This window comes from Knufia obscura, assembly GCF_036327395.1.
Source record: "Knufia obscura strain CCFEE 5817 isolate CBS 148926 chromosome Unknown scaffold_11, whole genome shotgun sequence".
Classification (NCBI taxonomy): Eukaryota; Fungi; Ascomycota; class Eurotiomycetes; order Chaetothyriales; family Trichomeriaceae; genus Knufia; species Knufia obscura.
Window position 1 is genome coordinate 656,988 of NW_027042697.1, and position 20,751 is coordinate 677,738.

Below are 20,751 nucleotides of genomic sequence, written 5' to 3' on the forward strand. Positions count from 1 at the left end.
TTATCAGCATAAGACGTCGCTTGAAGAGGACTAAAAAGTATAGACGGTTTCACAGAATTGCTAGCTGGGCTGAATCGCCGACGGATATGACTTCCTCAGCATCGGAAACGCGAATTCCCTGCTCAACGGTTTCTTTATCCTCAAGCCCCATGCTCGCATGCTGGGGTTGGTGGATCGCGAAACAGGCTATGGACAAATAGGCGCTGCTTCGGCGATAGTCAATCGTGCAAGCCACCACGCTGTAGGCGAACGATGCGGGCCACGAACAGCTCTACGGAAGGTCGCAGTCTGGAGGTTTATTCCGTGAGCTGCAAGGTATCACACTTGCAGCTCTAGCTTAGCATTGGTGCTCCAAGCGTGCTGCTTTGATCTCAATCACCATAACGATCAGCACTTCATGCTGAATTCCCATCTGTCACGAATCCTAAAGCGCTCTGGCGTAGAGTACGAGTGGCATTTCCTGCCAGCTCAGGTCCCGCGCATGCCCTCGCTCATTTTTCACTGCTGGGTATTCTCTGTCACTCATACCCCCAATATTGAATCAACTCTCTGCAAGCATTATTGGCCTGAGCTTCTCTGCTACACGGGAGGCGCGTTTCCTTCTGCTTCCGATGCGTTCCATTGTTACATATGTTAACACAGAACTTCGCAGCGACAATCGAAGCTCGCAAGAAAAATCCTGGACGAATTTCTACATAACGGCTTACCGTGTCCCCGCATAGTACATCATATGCCGACGCATTACGGATTTGCTGTCCCGATTGCTCTGCAGAACGCGAATTCGTTTGCGGGACAGCAAATTGCGGCGCGCTTTCTGGACAAAAGAGCCTGAGTTCCCGTCAGTCGAGCCTTCTTTATTTGCTAAGCTCAGCTACCGTAAAATTGATCGTCCACCCTCGCGTGAACTCCACGAAATCGTATCAATAAAACGATACCTCACTTCGGACTCCTGCCTTGCAAGCCCAGCTCATATACACGGGGCGCTTTCGAACTTATTCAAGCCCCATCGTCGAAACAGCGACTGCCTTCTATAATTCGGGTTTTAGGGACAGGCGCCCTCCCATTACCAACACCTTCCGACACCTCTACTTTCGGCCAATATGTCTAGCATGTCTACATCTTTCGTACCTTCAGTAGCAGACACGACCATATCAGATCTTGACGGCTTTTCTATGCAAGGAGACTTTGGCTTTCCCACCATGCAGCCAGAGCTCTATCAACCAGATTCAGACGACTTTGGCTTTGATCCAGCGCCGAAGAAGTCGACTTATCCAACGAGATTGGAGCAAACATACACCCCACCCAACAATAACGACACTTTTGGCGACTTCAGCTTTGATCCCGTCAAAGAACAGTTGCCGCGCTCCCCAGTCCGAGCTCTAGAGCTCGATCGAATGGTTACTCAGGGCACCTCAAACACCAACGCCATCTCGCGATACGGACAAGTTACTCCTCCAAGGTCGAACTCAGAATCTTCAATGGATAAGCCAGCCGAGCAGAAGCCAGTCAGGCAGCGGCGTTCAACCAAGTCTTCGCTCAAAGAAGAATTCGCACAGCCTGCACCTACTGGTCGTAAACGAAGGAACACCCGCAAGGATTCGGTCGCTACAATAGGCAGTCTGGAGGATGGTGACAAGAGAAAACAATCGTTGGAGAAGAACAGACTTGCCGCAGCCAAATGTCGTGTCAACAAGAAAGAGAAGACCGAACAGCTACAGCGCGACTCTCACGACAAAGCCGTGCAAAATGCCTTCCTCAAAGAGCAGGTCATGCGCATGAAAGAAGAAGTACAGCAGATGAACGCACTGTTGCTGAATCATGCCAACTGCGAAGGCTGCAAATCACCACAAGACATTCAGAAACATCTCAGCCACCTAGGCAACGAATTCTTTCAACAGCAGATGCACGGAATACCACACGATTTCCCAAGCTTCAACAACGTGCCGTTTGATCAGTCGGAAATGGAACACGAACACTATTTCTCGCCTGCAACAGACTCGAGCATGATGAATCCACCTCTACCAGAGTTCAACAGAGAGCCTGAGTTCGATGTGAGAACGCCGATGCACACCGACTGAACATCCTGCATTCTATAGCAATCATCCTGCGATATCATTGGCTTTGATGTATAGTCCCAGAATACTCATGCAATAACGACGTTACGAAGAGCGAAAAGAAAAAGTTAGACAACAGTCCATATCAGGTACTCAATTATCATCCATCCTGCCTGCACAGGCCAAGCGGCGCACTCGATGCTGTAGGCAGAACGCAAGCCAACCCCAGCCAAGCACAACGATATGTGCAGCAATCGTGAAAGCATCTGCAAACTTCACTTGTTATTGGCTAAGCCTTGACACTCAGAGTTCCGGACGTTGAACCGTCCGTGAGGAGAAAAGAGGGGCAGCTTCGACTTTGTTGAAGTCGAGCAGGCTTTTGATCAAAGCCGCCACACTCCGACAGCAACGGCAGGACGTGGCAGAGCAGCTTCAGGATAATGTCACCGGGAAGCATATCCGTGTCCTGCTCGCTACGGGTCCTGTTGATCATCGAAGCGAGACCGTTTCAAGCCGTATCAGTGCAGATCAATGTTGATCAACCCTGCAAATAAGCAAAGCAACACGACGATGTCCGAGCTCAAACCTGCAGATTCATGACGCCTGGCAGACGATGTCAGGTCTTTTTTGAGGCGATTTTACATGGTTATGCCATGCCTTGGGACCGCTGACGGACAATGGGAGACGACCAGCGGATTTTCCTTACGAGCAATAGCTCAGGTAGCTACAGCCGTTACAACAGATTTAATGATAACGATGACTACCATCGAAGGACTTTTGCACCGCTGCCGCGTCACAATGCATGAATGGATTTACGTAAGATGTCCCTGAGCCACTCGAACGTGCCTATCGATTGACATCGCGTCAATCACGTCTTTGGTCTCTTTACCACGTCCCTGCATCCTCGAGGTTAACAACTTGCTCAAGGACGACTTGGCTCTCATGGCTCCAACGTAACACTTCCGCAGATCCCGACTCGAGTATCACCAGCCACAGGGCTTTACGATGCGGAGCACGAGTCACATCAGGTGATCAACCAACCTCTTGGCGGCTTCTTCATGCGCATTGCAGATGCCGGTAGCTTCAGCAGTTTAGACGTCTTTCCTTGAGCCAGAGACCATTGGGGTTTCGTGGGTGTGAAACTCCACCCCTGACGAATCCTCTCGTGGGCAACGCGGACAGAGGGTGGTATAACCGACTCGTGCATATGTATTCAACGGATACCTCTAGTACCTTGACCTTGATAAACGGAGCTGGAAGGATACACGAAAGGGAAATGCAAACAAGTCAGGGTCTACAGACAGAAACCTGTGCGTTGACAACAGCACGACGTGACGAAGAATGCTTCCTGCAAAACTTTCTCAGCTTTGCGCCGATGTGTTCACATACAGTACCTACAGTAGGTGGTTTTGTAATACATGACTTCGATATCACACCACGGTACGAACAAGCGATCGCTGTGGAGCTACAGTCCAAGGCCTTACGAGGAGCTTTCCGTCATACCCACCAGGCATGGTTGCTTCCGCCCCTAGCTTCTCTGTTGGCTTTCCACCAACACTCGCAGCGGACGCCAGTGCTACCAGATTCTGAAATGGCCAGCGGGAGAGACTAACGGGACCAGTCCATGTACGTGGGAGCAATGGTCGTTGCCGCGTCGTGAATGTCGCAAGACTTACAGTGCCCGCCATAGGGCCGAGATAGAGGCGACATTCCGACGACTACATCTGGAATAAAGCAGAAGGCAGGTGGTCATCTCCCGGCACGTCTTACATAAATGCATCTCGCCCTTCGCTCCGCTACCTGGGCTTGACGAACGGAGGATGACCGAGATCTGGTCCTGACTACAGACGAAGAGCTGTCAAATCATGGATCAGAGCGCTCGGAGAGCAAGAGCGGCAGGTAGCAAGTCTACAGTGTCGCGAGGACTCGAGACTTCCGCGGCAAAATATGCCAAACAACTATAGCACTGGTCTCTATCCAGATTCTCTCTGTCTGCTAACCACATGGACTCCTGTTCTGAGCCGTTTGTCCACAATACTATGCTTTTGAGGCGCACCATCTGCCCTACCCTGAGCCTTCGTTGCATACTACCACTCTTCTTCCGTACAAACACGTTACTCGTGAGCAAGACTGCCGACTTCTGCATCGCGCGTTCGCAATCTGGTGTTCGATAAGCAACGTGGCCATAGCACCAGGACATCACGCCCACCACAAGCAGCCAGCGAAGCATGTCTCGGTTCCAAGCCCAGCTTGTCTCTCCGTGGTGTAACCCGTCACGAGGAAATTGTCATCCCTTATACCCATGCGCTATACTTGATCGTGAGCAAACGAAGGACGTTGACGCTGACCGCGTCAGGCTCGGGCACGATCTCGCTCTTCCCATTCAGATTGTTGCATTCGCACCTCCCTCAATCACCTATAACAACACCGATCGTGCCTGCCTTCCGGCAACTGCCATTGGTCGCTCCTGCCTCGAAATTCAAGCCAAGACTCGTGCCTGCCTCGCCTTGATTATCCGGCTGGGTCGCGCCTGCTGATTCTCAGCGGCCGTACCTTCCGTGCGACATGTCATGCCGGATCGCGCCTGCACGCTACATCGCTATGTCGGTCGTGCCTTCCCCTCAGTTTTGTAGTCGATCGTGCCTGCCTTGGACAAGATACTATGGGTCGTGACTGCCTTGTTTTGACGGTCGTGCTTTCCTTGCGGTGTTGATCGTGCCTGCCTTGGAATTGCTTCCTCGTCGTGCCTTCCGCTCAAGTGAGTAGTCGACTACCGCACCTGCCCTCGATCAAATTTCCGGGGTCGTGCCTGCCTGAATATGTTGGTCGTGCCTGCCTTGAAATTGCAGTTCTCGATTGTGCCTTCCGTTCAAGTGCTATGGTCAGTCGCACTTGCCTCTGAAAGTTGACCCGGACTCGTGCCTGCCTCAAACGTACTGGTTGATCGCGCCTTCCTTCAGCGATACGCTCAGAGTCATTCCTACCTACTCGTAGTCATGTCAATCGCAACTGCTGTCTTGCAATTGTCGCGGCTGCCTCGGGTGCTGTTTGAATGTGCCTGCTTCTTAGTACCTAGGTAGGCTTGCGGAAACTTTCAACTGTAATTCTGCGTCGAGGGTAGCATTTTGATACATGGCAGCTTTGCATTCTTACCGATAGTGTGAGTTGTGTCGGCTCATCTGCAGGCTGTGTAATGAAGGGAAAGGGTAGCAAGAATTGAGCAGGTCCTTCGAAAACGTATCGAGACTGGCATACCTCTGGGAATATACACTTGTTCATGGACTATACTGCGCGATCCATTAATCTGGTTCTTCCTTTGCACTCTGCTCTGATATCATGCTTAATATTCCTTCAACGCCTTCTTTCACAATGCCACACCTCGATCTTTGCTTGGGGTCTGGATGAATCATGCCTGCGATACACTCTTTTGCCCGGCGCACGACGTCCTCGCTATGGTTCTGTGCTCTCAGCTTCTCTTTCAGATCGTCGGGCATTTGTCCTTTCTGGGCGCCTTGTAAAAGCGCAATACGCTCCATCCTCGTTCCGCAACTCCAGAGTAGCTCAAGTAGAATGACACCTAGAGCGAAGACATCGATTCTCTCGTCCACAAATTCAACTGAATGCCTGTGCGGAGGAGGCCTGTAGTACTCCGTACCTACTGCTTTCGAGCCGCCATCACTGCCTGCGCTTTCGTGTTGAGAGCCAGTAGCTCGAGCAAGTTCAGCCACCAACCCAAAATCTCCAATGCGAGGATTCATGAACCGAGGAGCCGCTAGCGGGCAAGATGGACACGAGCCGATATCTGCGTACCCTTGTTCGGTGGTATATGCTAACGGCGAAGCGAGACCTGGTGTTGATAGAAAGATGTTGCTAGGTTTGATGTCACGGTGCAGGTAGCCTTGTGAGTGGATGTATTGCAGGCCACAGAGTATGCTGAGTAGCAATCTCAGCGCCGGTACTATATGGAAGCAGTGGCGTGGGGATGTCGGGTAAGAGTGGCGGCGAGGTGAGCTTGTCGGAAGGAGATACTCGGCTAGGGTAAGAGGGTACATGCTCATTTGGACATGAAGGACGTAGACTGATGGGTCATCGAAGTGTGGCATTAAGCTGGAGGCGCGGCGTGATCGACCATCTGTGAACAGATTTGCAGTGTCATTAGGCGCAGATACTGAGGCATTGCGAGATGGTTGTCCTGACCAGAGCTGTTTCGAATGATCTGGGTCGTTTTCTGATCGGGCGAATGGGTCGAATGAACTTTTGTCCATTCCATCGGCATCGTCCTCCTCAGAGGTGGCAGAGATGATACGACCAAGGCCCGGCAGACCATCTTCACTGCCTTTCATCCTGTTGAAGGGATCAGTGAAGACGCCCTGTGGACTGTTCGAGTACACTCTACCCATGTTAGGCGGAGAGTTTGGCTGTGCTGGCTTGTTGTCAAGAAGCATTTGACCACGGTATGACAGCATAGGTACTGGCTGTGCCTGAGCTACAGCTTCGGCAGACGCCATAGGCGCTTCAATCCATGTTGCATGGTAGCGCACGACATTGCAATGATCAAGTCTAGCCAAAGCTTGTACCTCTTTGAGAATATGCGCGAGCTCTTTGTGGCCCCCATCGTGGTATTTCTGTGAAAGCTTTGGCGAAAGTGGTATCTTCTTGACAGCATATTCGCGCTGATCGAGGACATTGTAGGTATGATAGACTCTACCAAACCCACCGCGTCCTAGTATGCCTCTTTCTTCGAAGGTCGACTGATAATGGCTGGGCAGGCGAAGCGGAAGAGGGACTGGTGCGATCTGCAGCTCATTGCTCGGTCGTCGAACGATGTTCATGTTGTCCATCTCCCAGGTGAGCTCTTGTAGTTGTCTATCGGGTCTCCCATTGAATGGAGCTGGCTGTTGACTTGTCCGACGTACCAACGCTGCACTTGCCTCGCCTACCACTCCAGCTCTCCCTCGCTCTGCCGATCCTCGTCGCGATTCTTCGAGCTCTTTTTGGTAGCTGAGCTTCTGCAAACCGGCCATGAACTGCTTTCTGAGGTCATCCCTTCTCTCGCTCGCAGACTCAGCCTTCATGATACCACCTTCGTTCAAGACGCTGCTGGAACGAGCGAAGAGTGTTTTGGCGAATTCCTGTACCTCAGGAGAAGCTTTGTCGTATGTCCTTCCATTGCCAGCATTTGCATTGTTCATCAGCTCAGCCGCCTTGTACCTCGAGAGCTCCTCCAGCATTGATGCCATCATCATGTCTCGTGTGTCATCTTTGTTGAGCACAACACCATCTTCACCATTACTAATGGTATTGGTGAGCGACAACGATTCTGTTGTGATGTCAGGCTCAATCAGCTCGGCAATGCTAGCTGAGTCTCTTGCAGAGTCCTGGCTCGCATCGTTGATTGATCTCTGCAAGTTGTCTTCTGATGATGATGATGATGATGATGATGATGACTCTTCAGAGCTACTGGGCTCATTTGGATCTCGGAAGAAGCTCATATCCTCAACTTGTCGTTATCATTTAGCATTTGACCAACAAGTGCTATTGAGTGTCATCACGCTTCGAGACATGTGGGTGAGGTTGTAAACGATACCACTCGTGACGTGAAAACTATACCTGGGTCAGGCTCATTGCGAACGTTGCTGTGCACACGTTAAGAGAAGCAGCTGTGGAGAAAAGATTTCCATATTGTGCTATCGCTTTCTTCTCCTAGGTTACAATAGGGCGCGCACTTGATGTATTCATCATGCGGTCAGACATACGTGGCTTCCTCGCAAGCTTCAGACAGCAGGCTGATGTTCCTGGTCAGGCACAGCACCGAGGCGCGTCGTGTTCGCTCGACTTCGAAGAGTGAGTCAACTATCTCGAAGAGATTCGCACTCCTCGAGGCAGAAAATGCTTGGCTTACGTAACCCTGTCAAGCAGGTACCAAGTGGCCGTCGAAAGCAGCATATTCAAGGTTCATGCCATTGACTACGGGCAAGCAATAAAAATGTTCACTATCATGCTATCATGCTAGCTGTGTATAGTTGTCTGCTTAATCTCTTCGTCTGAGATGTGAAGCTACCTATCTACCCCTTATCATCTGCTCAACCAGCAAACGCCTTGCAGCTGCCATATTTCGTTTCGTACATGTAATGAAGGTCTTGTTGAGAAGGCAATAGCATCAGTCGCAATTCCATAGTCGTTGGTAAAGGTATTGAAATCGCAAGGTTTCGCCCAAAATTGAATAAGTCTTTGGTGGAGTTACTGCAGCACTTCAGTCGATGGCGAAACGAGCAGACGTTTTCCTTAGTCCACTGAACCTGCAGAGGCTCTCCTTTATGGATTCAGTAGGCGTCTTCTGAGCTGGCGGTATGTTCTCTCGATCCGCGTTCGCTTTCATTGTATCAATCTTCAGTCCTATGACCGCTGTGGTGCAAGAGCTACCATCCTGACTGGTTGGTAATACAGTCGAGGCCATGCTCTCTCCACATTGGGATTCAGCTTTCTGGGATGAAGCTTGGATTGTAGGGAACCTTTCCGAGCCACGTCGATGATACAATGGCCTAAGGAAGCTGGAGCTTGTTCGAGAAGCTTTCTCTGATAGAGCGTCATCGAAGGCGTCCTTCGTATTGGGGTCAAATAGGCTTTGTGCGGCCGCAACACGTTTCAGGCCGTGACCTTGCTTTGCAGTGCCAGTTTCATATTCCTCGGATGATCTCTCCTGTCCTATGAGTAATTGCTGCACGATGTCTTGAAATTGTGTTCTGCTGTTCCTCTTGCTTGTGTAATTTTCGGCATCTAGGTGTCCGATATGTTTGACGACATTCACATCAGAGATCCTTCTGTTTGCCATCTCATGCTTCGGTGGTTCCTTGTATGGGCTCTTTAACACGCCATCGATCGACTGCCAGGCACGCTGCTGGTAAATTGGTCGACAGGTCTGACAAACTTTGAAGTTGCACAAAGGCGGTGGTGTTGGCTTTGCGAATGAATGAAGTCGATGGTCCTGCTCCAGATCATCGTGGACTTCTTGGATTGGCTCTAATGGACCTCTGCAGAGTTGCGAATAATCGGACAGCTGGCTCAACTCAGTGTCAGGGTCCGACTCGGAAGATGGAATTGTAGACGTCGTTGTACTGGCAGGTAGACTGTATTGACTACTGCTTGCTGTCGAGGCTGATGAGGAAGTATCTGGCCTGACCTGTCGAACCGCTCGTCTCACATCGAGTTTCTGTTTCCAGAGGATATTGAGTTCCTGATCCGTGTAGTCACCGTTCGCTGCAGCTTTGGTGATAGCAGCACTGAGTGTATACAGTTGAGCATCGTGATCAAGCCGTTTGTGATCTTGGACATCGTAGAAATCCGAAGCAGGCAAGAAGCCGTCGAAGTCCTGAGTGCAACGATACAGCCAGCCGAGCTGAGGTCTCCTGTGACATATTGAGCATCGTTCGCAACCGAAACCGTCGAACAAACGCGTCAGCTGTAGATGTGTGCAACTAGGGGCTCGATCACGAGTGGGTGGTCTTGATGGACTTGTCACCAGTTTCTGAGCGACAGCCATTTTTTTGGCGGCAGCCATTCTCGCATAGCAGCTGTGAATAAAGGCTTACATCCAAGATGTTGGTTCAGAAGCATTGCCCAAGTTTGGTCTTGTCACTGGCATATTGTATTATCGAGATTGTAGAATGGGCAAGCACGTTGATGTTACCTCCCTACCTCTTGGTCATCGGGAATTGCTCCCGTGAAAGTTAGGAGCGTGTGCATCTTCGGCAGGCACGACTGGTATTGAATGCGATATTCACAAGGACAGCCCCGACTCTGCTGTCTCACAGCTCATTGACGAGCCCACAGGGATCTCATTTGCATTTATCAAATAATCATGTTCCGACCCGTTGTTCCTGATGTTTATAGCTAAGCACGCTAGAGCAAGCCGACCAATCAATCACTGTGTAGAGTAGCACCTCGGTGTAGCTTGTTTGTTCCACTCCCTGGAAACAAGGTGGCTGATCGTACCCAACTCCCAGCTGGGTTCCCCAGCTCACGCCAATCAACTATAATCGCGTCGATGTTGTGCATGTGAGGATCCGCAACCTGCCTTTCATTTGAGACACATCTTACTCCCTTCCACGACTTCACCCCATTACCTTTACCAGCGACCTTCGATAGATAGCAGCGACCAAGTATCTCGTCATTCCCGTCGACGCGACATTCACGCGGACTCGGAGCACGTGGACCCTGGCCAGCCGAGGTTTCTGAACGTCAACAAACCGAAGGCTCACCGCGACGAGTGCCAACACTCCTTCGAAGACGTCCTTGTACTGGCGTCCCTAAGGCATCGCGCACAGTCAACTATATCTCGCTATCCGCAGGACACCAACTTTGAACACCAATAATCGCAATCATGTCGGTCAAATTTCAGGAAACGACCCAGACCAAGGTGACGGAAGCTGCGACAGATGCGGTGAAGAAAGCAGGCGACAAGAAAGAAGAACTGTCACACAAGATTGGAGAGTACTTGACAGGAGGAGATGCAGGCAAGGGCTATCTTGCTGTACGTGACCATGCACACTTACTATGCGCCAGCTATGGGCGTCAGGGACACTCAGCAGGACTGACCCAGTGACAGGCATATCTGAAGCAGCTCCAGACTAATCCCCTTCGAACCAAAATGCTCACATCGGGCTCCCTGGCTGGTCTGCAGGAGATTATAGCATCGTGGCTCGCCCATGATCGATCTAAGCATGGCCACTACTTCAGCAGTCGAGTGCCCAAGATGATGGCATACGGCGCATTGATCAGTGCACCTCTTGGACATGCTCTCATTGGCATTCTCCAGTGGTTGTTCAGCAACAGAAGCTCGCTCAAAGCCAAAATCCTGCAAATTCTGGTCTCGAACTTGGTGGTACGTATCGTGCTTAGGTTACCTGATATGATGCTGATTACTACAGGTCGCGCCTATCCAAAACACCGTGTACCTCGCCTCCATGGCTATTATAGCCGGCGCACGGACATTCCACCAGATTCGGGCGACAGTTCGAGCAGGCTTCATGCCAGTCATGAAAGTCAGCTGGATCACGTCTCCCATTGCCCTTGCGTTTGCACAGAAGTTCCTGCCCGAATATTTGTGGGTGCCATTCTTCAATTTTGTGGCATTTATTATTGGGACGTACATCAACACGCATACAAAGAAGAAGAGACTGGCGGCTTTGAGAAAGAAGGTAGGCGGCCGCTACGATTCTACAAGCTCTTCGAGTGACCGACCATACTGATTCATCGCAGCATTACGGTGAAGGCCGATCCGATCTTGGCGGTCCAAGGCCATCCGAGAGGTACTAGGCGCATCATTCTTCCAAGCAAACATTTGTACCACGACTCGCTAGCGGGATGATTTTACTGAAGTTGTCCTGGTACATAGTATAAGGATGGCACGGGCTGCGCCACGACTTTTTTCCAGACTTTCTTGTACCTATGCTATATTGAGATTGGGCAGATACTCTATCTCGCCATACTCGGACAGGTAGTAGCTGGACATGTCGCAAGTCTGAATGTGTGCCTGAAGGGGTCTCTACATAGCTATTGTTGATAGTGCACGGGCAATATTTTCTGTCCTACTGGTTTGGAACAATATGCTTTGATCGTAATCATGGTCGTGAACTTCTTTCTTCCTGGTTGTACCGAACGATATATTGCATATCAGACGTCGCAGGCGCTGTTGCTGCCTCTAAGTCAATGCATACGGTATCCCTGACACTCACGAGCTTTGGCACTATCGGCAAGTACCAACAAGGATTCTGCAAAGTTTCCGGCATTTCTGAGAAGTCCGATTGTATCGATTTCATGCTGCTATGAGAACATTGGTAACAGAAGGATGTTGATGCCTGACAGATATGTTTCTGCCTTGACACGTGCCTTCCCAGCTCAAATCACTTCTCCAGGCTTTATTTCCTGCATCCCTGTGGTGAACTTCTAGCTCCAACAACCATCTCATCACTACTCCCCTTACATCTCTCTCACAGTCAGGACTACTACAACTGTCTATCTATACCCTACTGCAAAGGGCCCCAACTGTATCCGCAGATCGCAAAATGACGAAGAAGAAGAGAGGTCATCCAGACGTGGAAGAGATTCTGTCGCGACCATGGTGCTACTATTGCGAACGTGACTTCGACGACCTCAAGATTCTCATCAATCATCAAAAAGCAAAACATTTCAAATGCGACAGGTGTGGGCGACGTCTGAATACAGCTGGAGGTGAGTCTGTTATCCTGGTCTTGTAGGAGCATGCGCTTACACACCAGGTCTCAATGTGCATATGAATCAAGTTCACAAAGAGAACCTCACGGCCATCGAAAACGCCCTCCCAAACCGTGCCGGCCTCGACGTTGAAATCTTTGGCATGGAAGGAATACCCGATGAGATAGTACAACAGCACAACCAGCGAGTGCTGACGAACTTCCACCAAGCTGAGGCAGAACGACGCGCTGCAACGGGAAACCTTACCCCCGGTGCACCATCCGCCAACGGTCCGAAGAAACCGAAATTCGAATCTCCTGCAGAGCTCAAAAAGAGATTGGCTGAACATAAGGCAGCCAAGTTGGCCGCCGAGCAGAATGGAGGCGGTAGCAGTGGTGCCAATACACCCACTCCTGGTCAAGCACAAACTGCGCCTATACAACAGCCTGCACAAGTTCAGGTAGCGCCATATTCTGGTTACCAGCAATCGTATGCGCCGCCTCCGTCATCAACGACTTTCTCTGCGCCGCAGGCCTACAATCAGCCGCCTGCTCACGGCTTCCAACCTCCGGGCTACGGCGCTCCTCCTACTCCCTACGCACAGAGTCCTCCGCCCCAGCAATCCCCGTATGGCCAGCCTCCTCAACCGTACCAACAGCCGTACCAACAGCCGCCACAACCTCCGTTTCAACAACATCAGTTTCCAACGCCAAATGCATTCTCACCTCCTCCGTTCCAGGGACAGCCGGCTTTCCCCAACCAGGGTTATCAAACACAGGTACCACAAAATGGTTATTTGGGACAAGTAGGTGCACCTCGTCCTTTCAACTCTGCTTCGCCTGCTTCTCCATTTCCTCACCAGCAGCGAACTCACTCACCCGCTCAAAACGGGCTACCCCAAAGACAGGGTAGTGGTGGTCTACCCGCTGCTCCTGGACTACCACAGAGACCAGCTGTGAACGCTCCGTCTGTAAATGCTGCTCAATTTCAGCAGATGCATCAAGGTCAGATTCCCAACAAGCATAACTTTTCTCCACCTCAGCTGCAGCGACAGCATAGTCCTTCTAAGGAAGAGTACAATCCTGCTGCGCCTCAAATTGGTATGCCACGCGGCTTGTCCAACGAAGCCCTAGGAGCATCTTCGCTTGATGATTTGATTTCGAGTGCATCAAAACAAGCAGAAGCACAAGCAACCCGCGCGAATACTGCTACACCGAAACCAGCGACGCCCCAGAGCGTACCTGTCATTGCCAAAGAGGAAGCTGCAGAAGAAAAGTCAACCAAGAAAGACAAAGATGGCAAAGAGAAGACTGCCAAGCCGACAAGGCTGGTGTACTCTGATAACGAGATAAGTCCCGAAGAAAAGATGGCTGCTATGCCGAGATATGCTTTCAATCCAGCACAGAAGACTATTCAGGTTTAGGACCGACGTCATAATCTACCGATCGAGCATTCATCAGTCCATGATGAAGTGTGAAAGTGAGTCAGCACTGCTGTTCGGTGCTTGTACGCTCAGCAGATCGGCCGCAGACTTAAGCTAAGTTACATGCCATCAAAGCCCTACTGACAACTCTTGCGACTTTACCGTTTGGTTGATCTTTCACCTGGGGAGGAGTATCGTATGCACGAAGGAGAGGTGTTCTGGTAAGTCTTGGCACGGGGAAATCACGTCTCAAAGACAGTCAAGAAGCTGCCCGTACTGTGCGAATTAACAAGTTGTTTCGCGATTCAGCTGGCAAACGCTTCTGCAGCGAAACGTTGTCACAAAATTGTGCAATAGGTACGCTTTGTAGGTGGTCACTTCGTCCTCCGAAGTCCTGGTTTCGAACCTCAACAATATCGATCATTGCCAGTTGTTAGAATGTAATCCAAAGCACGCTACGATGTTGTCTTAGTGTCACGTCAGATTACGAGTCACGCTCCAAGCTCTGAATTTTCGGACACATCGAAACTCTGATCATTTTCGCAGGCACACCGATTGTAACAGTGCCTCCTTTCCGAACCACTTCAGGAGGGTGGTCTTATGATCAGCGTTCTGAAACCGACTTTGACTGACCAATGCAAGATCCCGGCTTGGCACTAGCCATGTATGGCTATTCAACTCTAATCTTCCTTCACTCTGCAGCCACAATGGTATTTCAGGCAGCGGCCATACCAACAAGCATGTTCGACGAGCACGCAGCACAGACTACTGTGATTAGTTGCACGCTTGGTCTAATGCTGGCGATGCCTTCTCGACGGCCGGCGATTTGACCTACCACGGTCAATGGTTTGAAACAATTGCTAGTAAGCTTTGTGCACGTTCTATGATTGATCTCTGGCCACACCACCAGTCGAAACTGCGAAAGTCCATTGGTCAGAAATGCGAGCAGAACTGGACGTGATGGTGTGGTATGGCATTCTGGTGCTTCAGTGCTACACATTGAGATGTATACCCCAGGCCAGGTCTATTCTAAGTGCGTCTCAACCCAGCCCTGATCAAGATTACGCCTACCGAATCTGGCTCGAAACCACGTATTCGCTTTTGTACGTCAGGAGCACACTGGGATGTTCAGACTCGAGAGCACCACGACCGACAGTCAGAACGCTAGAGGTCTACGAAATGTAAAAGGTTCTGCTTCACGGTAGTAGCCACTTCTCTGCAGTGCTGTCGTTCTGCCATCTGCCCGCGACCGTCCCAGAGGCTGTGCTGGGATGGAGATCACTGTTGGCCAGGTCGCTGGTATCATCGCTGCAGCTGTCGTTGTTGTCGGATTTCTATTTCCGAATGCAGTGGTTCTTGTTCTGGTATGTCTGATCGGCAACAAGCACAGCGCCATTACTTGGTCCGTGGTCGGCAGGCAAATCAATAACTCACAATGGCCGATACTGTTACGCAGCGACACGAGCGCCACTAGTGGAGTGCACTCCAAGGTGAATGGCATGGCATACCTCAGGCCCGTTGGAACAGCATTGATTGCTATAGCAGCGATTATCACTCCTCTTGGCCTCTATGATGCGCTACTTCCTGCCGAGGCAATGCAACAGGTTCCATTCAGCTACCTTCAGGACAGCAGTCCGCTGGGCTATGGTACGCCGGAGCAAGGAAGCCACATATGGTTTAGTAGGTCCTGTGGTGGAATGTTAGGCCAAGCGTACCTCTCCCCACGAAACAGAATCTCGAGCACAACTGACCAAAGCATAGTGCGTGTCCTGGTAGTAGCAATGTCTTCCGAAATGTTACCGACGAACTCGGCTTTGTCGTTGACGAAGAACTTGTCGGAGACACCTACGATATCACAATCCCACAAGCGACGAAGGACCTATATTCGGGTGGTCAATCGAAGTTCGGCAAATCTGTATCAAGCTTCTTCGATATCCGGTCGCGACAATATACGTTCAAAGCCGAAGCTGACAAGAATCATGGCGAACCTTGGCCCGTCGACAACTTCCGCATGCTCGAGTCCAGAATACTGGAAGAGCAGGCTTTCCCAGTTCGAGGTCTGGTTGTCGATATGGTTCACGGAGGCGTTGGCTTTCGCAACCACACTGTTCCAAGCGGACTCACTCAGGGCGCAGACTGGACAGAGGATTTGCTATGGCTTGAACCAATGACGGAATGTGTCGACACGAATCTGACACTCGAGTACACACTGCCTCCCGAGGGATACTTCACCGCTGGTAATCTCAAGGACATCTCTCTGATTGACAACGGTGGCTTTGCAAACCTAATACAAGAATATCCTCGGTTCTCGATGGACGACAATCAGAATAACCCAAAGTTACGAGATCGAGCGTACAAAGCAGCATGGCTTGTCGACGTCTACAGCGCATTGGTCATGAATGTGACACGGCCGTCCCCGAACGCATTTGGGTACCTGAAATCAGACGTCGGACAGAAATTCCCCTTGGTCTCTAGCAACTTTCGCTCGGCAAGCGGTCCAGGCATTCTCTTCATGGACAGCTCGTTTAACACCCTGGTTCCCAATGACAACGTGATCTCTACGTACAATAACTCCTTTACCAATACTTCTACTACTACTGGCATCTACGAGAATCCTTTCGGCATAGGTTATTCAAACTATTCTGATATCCAACTTCTATGCCAAGGCGCAGGTCAAGCGGACTACGCGAACAGTTCAAACATTCAAGTACAGTGCGGTCTTTTCTACGCCGCTGCTGTCAGAGCCGATGGCGTGCAGTCACTACTCACGGAGCCGAACACGACATACCGACAAAGTGTCTTCACATGTGCATCGCTCAACAGGGTCTCGATCAAGACCGTCGGCTTCAGGTACAATGCAACTCTGGGCCACGACCTGCAATCGCTGAGTATCCTGAACGTCACGAACAAGCAGTACGCTAACGAAGTCGACATGCCTCTATGGGGCATCGAAGAGCCTCAAGAACCATTCAGAATAGCGGACATTAACCAATTCTGGGGCCTAGTTTCTGACGACTTTGACCCAGCCGACGCCGTCAAGAATAACGTCTCATTGAAGCGTGCGCCAGAGTTATACCTCCCGGGATACACATGGGGCAATCCCCTAATGTCCTCGTACATCGGCTACGAATATCTCCCCGCGTCTGCTTCACCGAAGAATATCATGGCCTCTGCCTACGAACTAGGAGGAGGCGGTACAGCTGGCGGCGCAGGCATGGACTACAGTGGTGCGTCCAACCTTGCGATGTCTCAACGTTGGCAGAGGTTGTCGCAAAACATCAGTACCGTACCAGACATTCTGAACGTCATATGGACTGATCTGGCGATGAATGCCATTCAAGGAAGCCGAGGATGGGTGGAGGAGGCTGATCTCACCAAGCGAGATGGGGAGTTATCGACGATGGGGAGTACGCTGGTACCGGTTCTTGTCTATCAGAAAAAGGTACAATACAAGTGGCTTTATGCTATCCCTGCTCTGGTCGCGCTGGGACTCTTCGGCTCACTCGCTCTGGCATCGATTATCCTCTCACTTGTGAGACAAGGACCTGCACGAGTGAGGTACTACCTCAACCAGCTTTCCGCTGGGCGACTATTGGCGATGCAGCATTATCCAGGACAGTGCGATAAGGGAGCACCAACGAAGCTCTGGATTGATAGGGTTGGGACCTTAGATGTAGACATCACGCAGAATTCGGCGGCTGGCGGCGTCACACCTGGATTGGCGCAGATGCCGCTGAAGTATGGAATCGATGGGAAGGGCGGGAGCGTAAATGCTTCGACTGTTGAGGTGTCGAGGGCGGGTGAAGCTTACCCTATGACACCGGTCAGTGTGAGAGATCGCGAGGGATATGTGAGGATGGGAGAGAGTAAAGCATGAGATAGGTCCTTGAAAATGGTGGTCTTTTCGGCATATGTACAGCTATCGTGGCCCAACATCCATAGCTTGCCAAAAGTGTCTATATGAATCTGGAGATAGATGAACCTCATCCTAAGTTCCAAGTTGTGCCATTAGATTTAGCAAAAAGATTAGACGATAATTTGGCGCTTCAGTGTATATTCCGTCAAGGTCTACACCACCATTATAAGGCCGTAGGTGTTATTCGTTAATATACAACATAGCGAACGATACAATTTCAATTTGATCGGGACCACGTGCCTCGGGACATCAGAAGATTCTGCTTTTCGTGCTCCTCGGAACGACGAGTGATGGCCAGCTCTCGAGCACGTTGCGTCTTACCCAACGCTAGTCGTCGCTTCCAGAGACGCAGGCCAAGCAAGCGATTTCTATGCCGAGCTTCTAGAGACTCGCTACTGCAACCTGCGTCCTGATGAGCGGCACGCTTTCTACAGGGATGCGATATCGTCCTCGAGAGCTTGGGCTTTCTGCGCATGAAAGCTCTACAAGCTATATCATCTTTCAGTGACATATTTAAGAGTTGCCGCGTAATCGGCAACATGCAATACATTGTCGACAACTCAGTTTAGGACACTGAAGTTAGATCACTGTAGCCAAAACGAACATTGCGCAACATCCTCGGGAGCTTCTGTCGCAGTCTGGACTTTCAAGGGTCTGGAAGCTCGGCCCTAGAAGTCCACGCGCTGCAGTGATTGGAGGCGATTTCATGTCCACGATCGGTAGCTTCCCGGTTTTGAAGCGAACCATCGAGGTGCCTTGTCCGCATGTCACGAATGAGAGGCCAGGCGACGCCCGATGTGACATCTTCGCGGTTACAGATAGCTCGTCGGTAACCATACCCCAACATTCCTGTCTACGATTGGAATGCTCGCGGTTGATATGGCACCCACTTTGACCGAGGCGGTCGCCGTAGTACCATCGCAAATGGTGTAGGAATTCCAAAAGGGAAGGTCAAGTCGGTCTGCTGCCGGCTATCGCAAGCATGTCTGTTCGTCACGGTCACTAAAGACAAACGGTCTGCTGTGCAGGTCGAAGATACGCATCCCTCCGTTTCATACTTCGCTCCACGACTTATCGTGAAGAAGAGTCCTCCTGTTATTCATGAAATAGAAATTCATGTCTATTTGAACAGCTCCCCGCTATCTGGATCTTGGCTGCGGCTGCTGAGTCAGGCACCAAAACCGCACCAATCATGCTCGGAAGCAAGCAGTTCCGGTACATCCGAGTTACAGACATCGAAAACGAATCACAACCTCAAAGCCCTGTGTCCGATACGGATACAGATCTCGAAGGCGGAAGGGAGCACCATGGCGCTTACTATGACGAAGACTGTGGGGTCTCACTACTGAAACCTTCACTTCTGAACACTCATCACTTCCACGATTCACAAGATGCACAACTACAGCCAGAGCAGAGACACCAGTCGAGGTGGACGAGGAGGAAAAGGATACCATTGCTATCCAGATGGCTGAGTTGCGGGAGACAAAGAGGTAACATTGCACTCGAGAAGTCAGATTGTGGGACTTGCAAGAAGAGACGGCAACCGCTAAGAGTCATCCTCAAGAGCTTAGCAATTGCGTTGATGCTGCTGTAAGTACACTCATACACAAGCCCATGTGCGCGACTGACCTCTCACAGGGGACTGATTGAGTTCGTTGTCCTGGTCGCCGGCCTTGTCGCATCATTCTTCCCGTCCGATTTCGAGAGCGCATATTCCTCCTTGCGATCACAGCAACCATTAGGGTCATCGTCACACTGGCCAACGGATTACACAGCTGATATTCAGCCTGTACAATGTCATAGCCACAATGACTATTGGCGGGCGGTACCGCTCAAGTCAGCGATAAGAGCAGGATGTACTGGCGTGGAAGCAGATGTCTGGCTCTTCCCGGATCAGGCATCTGATGAGCTGTACGTTGGCCACTCACGATCTTCTCTGACCCCCGCGCGAACATTCAGCTCCTTGTACATTGACCTGTTAGTCGAGATTCTGGAAGGACAGAATCCGAACACGACACTTCATCCGACACGGGACTCTCCTCGGAATGGCATTTTCGATACGAAACCTTCGCAGTCTCTAGTGCTCCTAGTAGACTTCAAGACCGATGGGCAGAAGCTATGGCCAGTTGTCAGCCAGCAGTTGCAGCCGCTCAGGGAAAGGAAGTATCTGACCTATTTCAATGGGACTGATGTGGTCGAGGGACCTGTCACGGTTGTGGTTACAGGTAATGCGCCCTTTAGCAGGGTTGTGGAGAACGCGCACTACAGAGATATGTTCTTTGACGCGCCGCTCGAACTTCTAGGTGATCTGGCGCCATCTGCTCAGGACTCTACATCAAGTGCAACTGAGCTTGTGAAATGGTCGCGCTACGACGATGTCGAAGAACGAACCTATCTTGAGTCGTACGCGTCAGAGCTCAGTTCTTCTCTTGCTATCCCGGACAGCAGCAAGAAGGCAACGAACCAGGGGCAAGGATACAGTGGAGCAGCGCCTAAGAATGCGGCCATCTACACGCCTGCAAATAGCTACTATGCCTCTGTCTCTTTCGGTAGGGCAATTGGCCATCCGCTACCGTTCTTGACGTTAGACATGAAGCGGAGGATACGGCAGCAGATTGCTGGAGCTCACAAGCAGGGTCTTAAGGTCCGGTACTGGAGTACACCTTCATGGCCGAGAGGTCTGAGAGACTACATCTGGAGAGTGTTGGTTGAGGAAGGCGTCGACTACCTGAATGTTGATGACCTACAAGCTGCGACACAAGGCAATTGGGGTGGTCCGAGAAAGCATCGCGGCTGGGGGCTGAGCGACTGGAGCATTTGGGATAGACGGTGATGAGCTCGACCAGCGTTGGGCTTCATGAGTGAACATGAGCTTTTGAGCAGCTTTCAGTGATAGACGATTTTCTCGTAGATACACATGTTCACAAGACCGAGATTCAACTTCTGATCTCCATTCATACTGTGTTCAATGCTACTCTTGTGGAACGTTAAGGGTTTCTAAACACTTCCTCACCAGTTGCGCCATTGAGAAAGGCACATCAATCTACGCGTGTCGCGTGGCAAGCACGTGGCGTGGTTCGTGAATCGCAAATAAATTCATGGTTACGTAGTGTTTCCCACTCCTTCGGTGCTTGGAGATATCGTTA

The 20,751-nt window shown here is 50.9% G+C and overlaps 7 protein-coding genes across 7 annotated transcripts; 5 read left to right on the plus strand and 2 right to left on the minus strand.

The window, feature by feature from the left end:
* Nucleotides 1–1,100: 1,100 nt before the first annotated feature.
* On the plus strand, nucleotides 1,101–2,078 carry PMZ80_008545 (uncharacterized protein; the record flags this gene model as incomplete). Its single annotated transcript, XM_064876945.1, has 1 exon — nucleotides 1,101–2,078. The coding sequence occupies one exon, from the start codon at nucleotides 1,101–1,103 to the stop codon at nucleotides 2,076–2,078; it is 978 nt and encodes a 325-aa protein (XP_064727332.1).
* Nucleotides 2,079–5,353: 3,275 nt separating this feature from the next.
* Nucleotides 5,354–7,546, minus strand: PMZ80_008546 (uncharacterized protein; the record flags this gene model as incomplete). Its single annotated transcript, XM_064876946.1, has 1 exon — nucleotides 5,354–7,546. The coding sequence occupies one exon, from the start codon at nucleotides 7,544–7,546 to the stop codon at nucleotides 5,354–5,356; it is 2,193 nt and encodes a 730-aa protein (XP_064727333.1).
* A 761-nt stretch (nucleotides 7,547–8,307) lies between these two features.
* On the minus strand, nucleotides 8,308–9,594 carry PMZ80_008547 (uncharacterized protein; the record flags this gene model as incomplete). Its single annotated transcript, XM_064876947.1, has 1 exon — nucleotides 8,308–9,594. One exon carries the CDS (start codon nucleotides 9,592–9,594, stop codon nucleotides 8,308–8,310), a length of 1,287 nt encoding a protein of 428 aa, XP_064727334.1.
* Nucleotides 9,595–10,434: 840 nt separating this feature from the next.
* PMZ80_008548 (uncharacterized protein) lies at nucleotides 10,435–11,302 on the plus strand (the record flags this gene model as incomplete). The annotated part of the gene is made up of 3 exons (XM_064876948.1): nucleotides 10,435–10,584; nucleotides 10,660–10,935; nucleotides 10,982–11,302. 3 exons carry the CDS (start codon nucleotides 10,435–10,437, stop codon nucleotides 11,300–11,302), a joined length of 747 nt encoding a protein of 248 aa, XP_064727335.1.
* An 816-nt stretch (nucleotides 11,303–12,118) lies between these two features.
* PMZ80_008549 (uncharacterized protein) lies at nucleotides 12,119–13,689 on the plus strand (the record flags this gene model as incomplete). The annotated part of the gene is made up of 2 exons (XM_064876949.1): nucleotides 12,119–12,284; nucleotides 12,332–13,689. The coding sequence occupies 2 exons, from the start codon at nucleotides 12,119–12,121 to the stop codon at nucleotides 13,687–13,689; spliced, it is 1,524 nt and encodes a 507-aa protein (XP_064727336.1).
* A 1,271-nt stretch (nucleotides 13,690–14,960) lies between these two features.
* Nucleotides 14,961–17,566, plus strand: PMZ80_008550 (uncharacterized protein; the record flags this gene model as incomplete). The annotated part of the gene is made up of 2 exons (XM_064876950.1): nucleotides 14,961–15,400; nucleotides 15,451–17,566. 2 exons carry the CDS (start codon nucleotides 14,961–14,963, stop codon nucleotides 17,564–17,566), a joined length of 2,556 nt encoding a protein of 851 aa, XP_064727337.1.
* A 1,231-nt stretch (nucleotides 17,567–18,797) lies between these two features.
* On the plus strand, nucleotides 18,798–20,438 carry AIM6_1 (Altered inheritance of mitochondria protein 6; the record flags this gene model as incomplete). The annotated part of the gene is made up of 2 exons (XM_064876951.1): nucleotides 18,798–19,195; nucleotides 19,244–20,438. The coding sequence occupies 2 exons, from the start codon at nucleotides 18,798–18,800 to the stop codon at nucleotides 20,436–20,438; spliced, it is 1,593 nt and encodes a 530-aa protein (XP_064727338.1).
* Between the last annotated feature and the right edge of the window lie 313 nt (nucleotides 20,439–20,751).